General features: G+C 40.3%; 1 protein-coding gene across 1 annotated transcript; it reads right to left on the reverse strand.

Annotated features, from left to right (window-relative positions):
• Window positions 1-1,879: 1,879 nt before the first annotated feature.
• ugt5g1 (UDP glucuronosyltransferase 5 family, polypeptide G1) lies at window positions 1,880-9,249 on the reverse strand (the record flags this gene model as incomplete). The annotated part of the gene is given in 2 exon segments (XM_036216853.1): window positions 1,880-3,710; window positions 9,063-9,249. Coding segments are annotated over 2 exon segments (1,780 nt in total), but the record flags the coding sequence as incomplete, so codon positions are not given.
• Between the last annotated feature and the right edge of the window lie 2,648 nt (window positions 9,250-11,897).

Here is an 11,897-nt window from a genome sequence, read left to right on the forward strand (position 1 = left end):
GTTTTTACATGTTGCTAATTGTTAGCATAGTCACAGTAGCATTTGTTTTAATGGTTTTAGTCTGTTTTTACATGTTGCTTACATTATCGGAAGTTAGCATAATCCCAGTAGGATTTGTTTTAGCGTTATCAGTTTATTTTTTTAGGTGTTGTATACAAAATTGGGAGTTACAGGTATTGTGTTTATGGGAATGCAGCTAACACTTCTTAAGTGGCTAATGTGTAGCAGTGTTGAACTCTTTTTACGTGTAACTAACATCACTTAGCGCAGTCACAGTAACTTTTGTTTTAGCAGTATCGGTATTAATTTGTATGTGCTGTAATCATGGTTATGAGTTTAAGGTATTGTAAATAACATAAGGTATTGTAATACGTTTGTTTTAGCGGTATTAGTATGTTTTTTTTACGAGTTGCTATGAAACAAATGTTCAAATTTAACTGAACATTACAATATCGGCCACATGTGGATTATTTGTGGGCAGAAGTGAGGGGCCCAGGCTCCATATCATTTGACTTTCTGAAATACATGTTAATGGGAAACTGCTTCCCACAAAAACCTGCCTCAAGTGGTCATTTGAGGAACTAAAATATTTGGTACTTACGGAAATTTGCCACTTTAGAAAGAGAGAATAAGGGTACACATTGAACACATTTTTCTAGGAGTTATAATAATACAAAAATGTTTCAAGTTTATTCAGGTCAACTTCTAAAAGAAAACAAAATACTACAAACATCTTAGCACTGATTATGACGTTGGTCTTCTCCTTAATAGATATTAGTCCAAAATTTCCTTTCAGCTGCATAATTAGAATTTAAATTTAAAAACTTGATAATGAAAGTTTATTGACACCCTTAGTAAAAGGTGAAGGGTCATTGGCAACAGCTGGTTCCATATGGAACCCATAAACAAACCCACTTAGGACCCATACTGTAGACGTAATGGGCCTCATCTAGGTCCCACCTATAAAATGATTTAGCCATAGCTAACACAATTGGGGCCACCATGGAACGTCCAGACGTCAATTCAACCCACAGGTAAACCATATGGGGTCCACTTAGAAATATTTTCTGGGATTGTTTATAAAATATGCGTTCAAATGTTCCTGATGTGATATTTTGACTTTGACTCCACAGGAAGGAACAGCAAACCTACAATTGAAATTGTGGGGACAAAGAATGGCTGCAATGAGACAATAAGTGTTGAGTAACATTTTTACCTTGTGATTTCAGATGGGAGAGGTACGTTTTTTTTTAAACCCTGCCTATTCATAGAATAATGTTAGCTTAAAACTTTGTAGCATTGTAGCTTACATATATTAGCACACCTGAGAGTCCGGACCTGCAGGAAGAAGGTGCATGCTGCTCCAGCTTCTCAGTTTGCACCTTGGCTTTATAAGCTGCCCCTTTTACCCTTTTGTTGGGTTGTTTGAAGCTAAATGGAAGAGTTACGTTCTGTGCATGCATGATGGTGAGTCATGAGTACCAGAAGGTTGGGAAACACTTCTGCATTGGTAAAAACAAAGCTTTCTGTCCTGGGCACCGCTGAAAAGTTCCTCCACATCGTACAGGAAGCTCTCCTTTGTTAAAGTCTTCCTGTTAGTCACCGCGCCAGTGACAGACTTTTGTTTGTAGCAATTAATCTAGGTGTAAATCAAACCATTTGGACAAAACTATCAAGTAGAATTACTTCAATTTCAATACTGTATTTAAGTTAATTACTTTACCTTTCTATATTATTTTTATCTTGATTGGCCTATTTATCCATAGTAAAACATTTTTAGATACTGTTGTAATATATAAATGTAGTGAAAGACTGAGTATATTTGTGAATTTTATGCATCATGTAACTGAATGATCTGCTGATGGAAATATTACAAACGTTGGTGAATTATGACTTTATTTACATGTAAACCTTTTAGCATTCCTTACATTTCTTATACAGTTGTGATAAACGCTGGTTGCTTTTATTTATTAATGAATTGTTCATTACCAGGATTTCACAGCAGTTCATCATTTGATCAATATCCTATAATACTTGGCAGACATGCATATAAATAAGTCAAACATCTTAAATTAATAAAGAGGAATCATCGATAATCTTTGCTTTGGTTCCAGTTGCTATTCTGCTTTCATCTTTCTCCTGGACCACCTGCAGCAGAGAAACCTACAAACTGAGACTGAGACCCAGATGAAGGCTCCGATTACAGTCACAAAGAAAGCAGCCACGTCCAGGCAGAAGTAGGAGTACCACGGCAAGTCAAAGCCTCTTGATTGGAGGTGGTCCGCCCCTCTGTTCCTGATGACGTACTCGATCCAGAAGATGGCCGTTTCCAAGGGAGATATTAGCCGGTCACGATGGAGTTCAGAGAGACGCTGAATATTATTGCGGTAGGTAGGATTGTTGAGGATGTCATTTAGAGCCTCAAGGAAGTTCTCCTTGTTCAGGGATGTGACTTCCATAACCTGAGCTGCACCGCGCGCCTTCAATCGGAGAAGGTTATCAAATTGATCAAAGAGGAGCGGTAGACCCACAACAGGGACTCCGTGGTAAATGGCCTCATACACGCCATTGGTTCCTCCATGAGCAACAAAGGCACGAGTCTTAGGGTGACCCAAGAGATCATTCTGGGGTAACCAGTCGACAAGACGAGTGTTATTTCCAAGTGAAGATGGCTTTTCCCCAACAAAACGCCAAATCACCTTCTGAGGGAGCTGAGCAAAAGCAGCAGCGATGGCCTCGGTGGTTTCACGAGGAAGCGCTGATACCAGAGTCCCCAAAGACATGACCACCACCCCGTGTTCCCCAGAACTCTGGACAAATGTTTCTAGCTCATCAGGGAGGGGTTTGGCTTCCTTGCACTGGAAGCCCCCGATGTACACCACATTAGGCATAGTGGGTCTAGGGAACTCAAAGACAAAGTCTGCCCGTAACAACCAGATGTGTGCTGAATGCTGTAGAGACAGCAAGTCTGTTCCAGGAGGAAAGTAGCGTTTAAAAAGATCTGAATAAGCAGGGTTAACGATAAAATGCTGCTCAACTACAGTATGGAGGTAGTGCAACACGTTCTTGATCTTATCTAGAAAATCCATTTTATCATGAAGCTCGGTTCCTGAGATCGGGACATAGGACAGAGGAGAGGGTGCTACGGTCAAATGACCCTCCCCCAAGTTAATCCATCGCACGTTAAACACCATTGGTAACTTCAAGTAACCTCCCAGAATAACTCCTAAAGGCAGAGCAGGGTCTGTTAGCATAAGATCATACTCAGTATCTCGGATCCTTTTCATGAGAGCTTGATCTTCCAAAATAGTCGCTGCTGCTCTTGCCAGAATCCCATGGCCATCTGAAAATGCAGTCGTCATCAATTCCTGTTGGCAAAATGTCCGAATAAAAGCAGGATATCTGCGACAATCTAAGACATCCTGGATCATTTTGTGGTAGAACTCCCTGTCTGCCTCATCCTCCAGCATTGGCACGTTGATGGAGGTGTAGAAGGAGGAGTTGCTGGCGATGTACCAGCTCTTGGCGGAGCGCAAGACGGTGATTTTGTGGCCCCTGGAGTGAAGCTCCTCCAGGATCACCTTCATGTTGACCCAATGGCTGCCGTCAACAGGAACGACGAGAATCTTGCTGCTGCTGCAGGGAGACGCTCCGAGCAGAAGCAGCAAGCCCAGGACTGTCAGCAACCAAGAGATGATGGCGGACATTTTCTGTAAGACACAAGAAGGAACGATGAAGGTTCAAGGGTCACAATCATCTCCCAGTTTCTCCTACTCTTAGATTACATCTCATACATCTACCTAAAATGGAAATTACATGTTTTATGTCAGGGTCAATCCAGGACTTGAGGGCCACATCCTGTTAGTTTTTCAGGTTAATACTGTTACTGTTAATTACCTGGATCTTGTGTTGCTCAAAATAAACTATGGTGGCGCTCCAGGTTCCTTGCTTGGTTCAAACATTTTTTTCATAGGTTAATTTTTTGTAATTCAAAATTGTCCCTTGGATATGAATGGTTTTATGACCCTGCAACAGACGGGCAACCTATCCAGAACGTGCCCCACCTTTGCTTAATAGTAGTTGGGATAGGCCCGAAAGGGATTAGGGGGTTAGATGGATGGAAACTAGAATGGCAAATTTGTTGGAAAATAGGTATGATACTGACTCGACGACCGGAGTGTGACGCTTGATTGTTTAGCTTTAGCTATTAATGTATTTTTTTCAAAACATTGAAGAGAAGTAGCATTTTAATAACCCTGGATGTCTGACAAATAGGTCATACTAGGGGTGGGTTCTGATCTGTTGCCAAACCGGTTCTTTGGAAGCAGTTCCAGTATATATGATATCCAGATTTCCAATCATAACTGATTACTTGGTTCAGGTGTGTCCATCCATTTAGAACATGCCAGAGCAGGTTAGGTTGGAGGAATGTGGCCTGAAGTTGCCCATCCCTGGCTTAAACGGTGTTCAAATTGATGCTTTAAAATGAAAACTGATGCCCATTTTCTCCTAAAAAGATTCACTGTATTTGTATTGATGATGCTTTTTTTTCCATTCTTTCTGACAGTCTGCACTGCAGCACTGTATCTTGTTTTCACTGAAGTAAAGGCGCATTTCGACACTCATCACCATGAAGACATTTTTTTTCTTTGAAGTGTTGCACTCATCACTCTCATTCTGAATTAGAATCTTTTGCTGTAAGGTACAGCCGAAGTTTTGCTCGGGTTTCTATCGACATTTTGACTGAAGCTTCGCCCACCCTCACAGCCACACCCCTTTATATTTGAGCCCGCCCACAATCGCTGTAAAAGTAAAAAATTTGCTTGAATTGTATAGAACACAAAAGATTGACACGTCCGAAATGAAGCACCAAAATGTAACACAAAAATGGGCGTTTTTATACAATATGGCTGTTACGTAAACATTCTTGGTACTGGTTCCAATTTGGCACAGAGTTTCCCAATCTGTAGTCAATACCACTAAAAATCTGTGAATCTTGAATATGCATCAGGCCATATCGCAGATAATATTGTTTCTGGTTGTCAAATGAGAGAAAGATTACCAACAGAAAATAAAATATTAGACCATTTCCCGATTTATCCAAAAACTTGACAAATTGTTGAAAGACAAATTCCATTCTTCTTTGCTTCTGCAGTTTCAAAGGTAACAGTCACATGCTGCTAATCCGATTTGTCTAATCTCTAATCAGCGATTACGTTTACTCTCTTGATGGCTATAATCAAAGACACAAGTAAAACAGAGCAAAATGGATCAAAACAAAATACCCCCAAGAACCCACCTTGACTAGTCAGTGATAATGCCAGTGTCATGTTTACTATTTCCTGTTGTATTGTGACAATGCTACTTAGGTAAAAAACAGTTAACATGCAGGTGAAGAACTTAACTAAAGGCTCTATGAAAAGCCAAAAAGTATGCATTACTCTGAAAAAAAGTTTTTTTTAAGTGTGCGGTCTGTAAAAACAACCAATAGTCCAAGTCTGTAGAAAAGAACAATCAAGCAACACCGATTCACTGAAAACACACCTCTCCCTGTCTGGGTCTGGGTGTGGAGCTCTTTAAAACATAAAGGAAGTTGGAAAATGCTGCTGTGTGGTTTCTACACCTTCCTCTTATTCAAAATTTCACCACACTGATGACAGATGTCTCGGTTGTGGCATCTGAAGTAAGACGGTATGATTTTATAACTCCGCTGTGAATGTGGCTGTAAAGAGAGGAGAACAGCGAGTTAAACAATTCATGGAAAACACAAACTTCAGAGTTCATGCTTCTATAGTGCTAAAAATTTCCCTTTCGGATGACGGAAAAGAATAAAACAAAAACACAGGAGTCTCGACATGTATGAAGCGTTTCCTCAATTAGGCTACGGTCACAACGACAGGAAGGTATTGGCTGAAATTTCAAGAATTCATTTCGCCGCCTATAATTTAAAAAAAAAAATTGTCATGGTCATGGATGATGACGGTGGCAGTTGGGTGCCTGTCGGACGTGCAGAATGGCCCACTTTTTATATACCCCTGGGCTACCGAGTCAACACATCTCATTCCCATGTCGTCATATATCGATGCATGGTTGAGGACCCCTTTGCGTCAAAAATGAACGTTTTTGGGTATTCTCAACTCGTCGTTTTTTGTCGGGCTGGCTTTTCCAATTAAATTAGGGGTCTAATGTGATACCGGATGCCGACCAGTCCTCAAGATCCAGCCTGTACTGTACCCTAACCCTAAGCCTAACCTGATCCGCAATCCGGCACTATATATGTAGCGTAACAGGCGCACGGTTCCACTACTGTCTGGTACTGTGTGGTTACGGCACCGGTTTGCGGTACTGGTTCAAGTCCACGTCTGGTATAGTGCGTCCGATATCAAGTTAAGGTTTGAGTACTGGTGCAGTATCCATCTTGGTACTGGAACGGTACTAGAGGTCAGGGAGTCCTGATATAATTGGAGCAGCCAGGAGGTCAAAAAACGACGAGTTGGGGACACAAAATGTCCATGTTTGACGCAGAGGGGTCCGTAACCATGCGTCAATATGTGACGACTTGGCAATGAGAACGTGTTGACCAGGTGGCTGGTGGTAATTGATATGGAGTTGTTGACTAATCGACTATTAAAATTATAGACGACTAATTTAATAGTTGATTAGTCGTTACTTTATGCTAGCTTTTTGGACTATTTTGGTAATAATTAAGATTTTTAGGCTATTTTGGAGTTTAGCTAATATTTTGGCTGTATGCTAACTATTTTTGGTAATTTTGTTTTCAGGGTATTTTGGACTGTAGCTAATTTTTTGCCCACATGCTTAATATTTTGGGTAATTTAGACTTCTTTTTGGGTTTTTTTTTTTAGGATATTATGGAGTTTAGCTAATATTTCAGCTGTTTTGGCTAACTTAGGCTTTTTAAAAAAATTTTTTTACTGGGTTTATTACGGTAACTTGTGGAGAATGTTCTTTATTTTCTCTAAAGAAGTTTCAACATGAAGTTCTTGACTGTAGGACAGAGGAGTTCGGGGTGAGTGGCCGTCTTTAGAGGTAATCCACACAAGTTCAAAACCACTGAGCGATTAAGAACATCACCTCCCAACCCCTTCGTAGACAAAGCAGGATCTGTTTATACAACGTCAAACTCGTGTTCCCTTTAACAGCTTCACAAATTTGTGATTATCTAACACTGCTAACTCAGTAAAACGAGAAAATCTGCTGCAGTTTATGACACCTCGTAAAGCTTTAACAAAGACCTTTCTGTGCAGCTTTCAGCCTTGAGCTGGAATTACTGGAGGTGAAACAGCTGCAAGATTCTTAACTTCATGGAATCTGGGTGGAGTGACGCCATAGAGATGTATATTACTAGAAAGCTTGACCCCGCCTCCTTCATGTCCCAAACAGGAAGTACTTCCTGGGTCCAAGAAGTCAAAATCCTATAGACTTATAAAGATAAATAAGCAGCTATTACTCACTTATTATATTTCTTTTACAATTCTTACCTTTTTCCTTGCATCTTCTTGCTAATTTTATTATAATATTATTTAATTTTTACAAGCTATAAACTGACTAATCAGAGGCTTCAGTAAAAGCGTGTGGTGTGTGCTGGTCTACACCTCAAGCGTTTGATTGACAGATTCCACCACGTTGCTTTCACTTATGATTGGCAACATTAGAAATGTTGACTCAGGCGACTCGGACCAATCACTGGCTCCAAATGGCACATGACTTTTGGTACACGGGTGTTAACTCCAAGGTGGGAGGTGAACCTGCAATCTTCTGATCAGACGTCAACCAAAAGATCTGATAGTCCCAGGTTCAAATCTTCAAATTACCGTGAACTGTAACAGTAATGTTAGATGAAATCATGGGCTAAATCTAAATAAATTGACAATTAAACCAATTCTGGTTTTTAATACCACTTTTTTTACCAGTGAAAAGGTGATACCTCAAGGATTTGATCTATTAGCAAACCATAGACATGGTATTGATACATGTGAGTCCAACTGTTTCATACTTCTGTAGTAACTAACGTAGGCTCAAAATATATCTCTTTGTCAAAAAAAACAACAGAGAAAAGCTAAAATCTTCTATACAGATACTGTTTCTGCTTGAATTTCCCTTCATATGTTCTGGTCATTTGGACCCAAACACAATATAAGAGTTCAAGAGGTTTCTAACACTCAGCTGCTGTCAGTCAGACTTACTTGACAGAAACCCTTTTGTTGACAATGATACGCAAATATTTTGTAAATCAAACAAAGTTGGACTAAGGACGTTGAAAGTAGTTCTCGATCCTCATCGAGAGAGTGACGTGAAATGCAGACCGTTCTGGGAGATGTACGACAGCTGCATCTCTACACGCTACATGTCCAAGCATGTTCATTTGTGGGATGTTCAAACATAGATGAGCTGTTCTGGAAAATCTTCTCGAAAACTTCATTTTCAAAGTAAAGAATCACAAAACATTTTGTCAAAAAAAGAAAAAAGTCACTGTATTTCTATAAACATGATTCCAAGTCGCTTGTCTAAAGATATCTTCACGGACTTGAGACTCTAGGGTGCCGGAGACCTCGAGGACCGCTATTAAATCCTGTCTAATCACACCTGATCCAGGTAATCAGCTGGAGATGAGACAGGATTTCTGGAAAACCAGCAGGGGGGCTGGATTTGGACACCCGTAGATAAATGTAGCTCTTATTGCTACGAGGAAGCATTGTTTGTTTTTCTCATATGGATGACACTGAAAGATCAGATTGAATTATTTTGATGATCTCAATAAAAGATCACGTCTCCATGTCTGGGTTCATGAGATCATTCAGACTCTCCCAGTACGGTGAGCTTCACATCTACTGAACCATCTATGGAAGCTTTCAGCAGTACTTCTGTCTCTCTGTGACCCACTTTAATTTCTGCTGCTAAGTTGGTCATGAGCCAGTTTTCACAGGCAGGTCAAACCAACACATTCTCACTGTCAACTTGTCACATTTTGACGTTTGGTTAAGGAACCCTCCGTGCCAAAAACTGATGTTCTAAGTGTCCCTAACTCATCATTTTCTGACCTGCTGGCTGTTGGTAACATCAAGGGTCCACAACCCTCGATATGCAGGTATATGCAGGTGCCGGTATCGGGTTAGGGTACCAGTGTACTCTGGGCTGGTTTCGGTTCGATAGGGGCCCCGGGATTTAACAGGAACAGCCAAACGACGACTTGGGGACCGGAGAGTCCTTAACCAAACATCAAGATGTAAAGAGTTGAGAGTGAGAATGTGTTGGTCCGTATCTCTGCTGAACAAGAAAAGTCGTACGATGGTCCAATCAAAGTCCTCACCCAAAAGCTGTTGACATTCGACCAATAAAGGAATTGCTAATTTTTATTACTCATCATACGGATATCCTTTCACACACATCCTCTACGTTTTTTCGTTTCTTATGGAAATGTAGTTTGTGTGTTCAATATTGTAGTTTTTCTTTAGATTCTTTTTTAATATTTGCACAAAATAAACCAGTAAATCAAATTTCAGACAAAAGAGATAAAACTTTTGACTACAATGTAGTTTTTATTTACGTTTATAGTGCTTCTCGCCATCATTTTACACATGTTTACGAGCTGCTATTTACAGATGTGCAACAGTTCCAAGGATTTGCACAAAATATGAAGGCCAACAAATCAACAATGAATAGTTTTCTTATAAAAAGCTTTGATTTTTTTGTTTTTTAGAGGTAAAGTCGACAGAACGTCTTACCTGCTGATCGCTGCATCCGATTCCAGATGTGGGAATGTTCTGAGCTCCGTAGGGCTGCAGGAACAAACGGTTCCGAACTGCCTGAACCTTCACATTTACACATGTTTAAACACACCCTATTGGAGGCTGACAGTGGGGCAAAGGTTGGAGCGTGAAAGGGGAGTTCATTCATACACGCTACCGGAAGTTTTCACACTAAATTCGGCTTTTTTAGCACTCTGGTCACCTGAAAACCACATTTCAGTCAAAGTGGTTAAAAACTGAACAGGTTGTGGCTATTTGACGGACAAAATCCACTGAAAAAAAGTGAAAAAGCGTCAAAAATCCAACAAATAATCAAGAAGTTGATTATATTTTGGGACATGTTTTCACAGCTCTGATCTGATGCAGATTAAAACACAAAGCCGCTGTGTGTCAGATGTTTGCTCAGGTGATTGTTTTAATCTTCCAGTCAGGCTGCTCTGCTTTTCTTTGCCTCTTCTCCTCCAATTCTGGGATTTAAACTCTCTCTCGGCAAAACTCCGGTGAACTTTTCTCCAATTGGGTTTCACAATGCTGCTCACAGGTCAGACTCGTAAAGGCTTTAAAGGCCTGATAAACAGCGAACGCCTCATGTGGAGAATCAGACGGGGGGGAAAGTAACAGGAGTGATTAAGAGAAACAGCAGGAGTCACGGCTTCACCGCCGTATCAGTGAGAGGCAGCTTTCCCCTCCTCCGCCTCCTCAGAGTTATATAAGCTCCTACCGGGCGGCACGGCAACGCGTTACAAAGCCCTGGTTAACCAGTAACTAGAGACAGAAAATCTGCTGCATCACTGAGCAGAGCAGACACGGAGGAAGATCTGCACCAAAGAAAAACACCAGTCCTTCTGGTAATTTCTGCTTTTAATTCTGATTACGGCATTTTAGCCAAAACAATGAAAAAAAACATTGTCTTACAGAACATAGTTTCTTCAAAAATAGATTTTTTTTATTGGTTCATTTCTCAGGGACAGTTCACGTTAAAAGCTCAATGTGCCAGAATTAGCTTAGAAGCTAAAACAGATATTTATCCAAACCCTAAATCAACTTTTTTTGTCTGTTGACCTCCATAAATTGGGCTTTAAAAGTGCTGTCTGTTGGTCATTCCCTTTTTTGATAAATTAATAAAAAATAAATTGGTTAATTCTTAAAAAAATAGCCAAAAACGTCTGTATGATGCCCCCTACAGGTTAAAATGTGGCAATACAGTTGAATTTTTGTGATTCGTCAAATAAATTTCATTTAGGGGCGGAGTCAGCCTCCAACTCTCCTGTTTGGTGACATTTTAAAATGTCAACCTAAAACATCAAATCAACAAAATAAAAGCATCATAAAAATACTAGAGATAAAACAATCGATTAGGGTACATGTCTCTCTTCTCCTTCATTTCCACTGAGCAAACCAGACTGGGCCGGACTAGAATTTTGAGCATTTCCATTACAAAATGGACCCATTAAGCAGGAACGATTACTAGTCCCCCGTTGGTTCCATAGAAAATGGAATGGACCCATTAGGGCGGAGCTTCTGTCGTCTGAACTCCTGTGTAAAGCTTGAGGGAAAAGGCAGCCATGACAGAGGAGACGTAAACCGATTCTATTTTTGTGTCAACAAAGTTGTCGGTTGTTGCGCCATGCAGATAAAATCCCATCCTGGGTTAGAAAGTTGATAGTGAATCTTCGGTCAACTTCATTGAGAACCTATGGAAAAATGCCAAGAACGGCAGGAACGGCGGTTTGGAATTTGACGAATGTTTGTCAGTAGATCTGACTGTGATCTTTGGACCAGATTCAAATGATAATGAGTGGTAATACTCTCAAGAAAAGGAAGTTCATCAGAGATTTTTCTAGGAAGCTTTATCTATGACGTTGGCAGCTGCAACTTAAAACGTCAAAACTCAAAAAGGTTTGTGACATTTGGGACAGTAATTACTTTTAAAAACATCAGCATGAATATATTTATTTTTAAAGACCGGCTTTCTTTGGGGATTTTTACAAATTGTGCTTGACCGCTAATCATAGGTTGGGTTCCCGCCTTGGTCTTTCAAAGATACCGGACAATGAAGTGCAGAACCAATCGGTTCAAGAACAGTTTTTTTCCCAGAGCAATAGTGTCTTTAAATTCCACTTAATA

The sequence above is a fragment of the Oryzias melastigma genome, linkage group LG18 (genome assembly GCF_002922805.2).
Source record: "Oryzias melastigma strain HK-1 linkage group LG18, ASM292280v2, whole genome shotgun sequence".
NCBI lineage: Eukaryota > Metazoa > Chordata > Actinopteri > Beloniformes > Adrianichthyidae > Oryzias > Oryzias melastigma.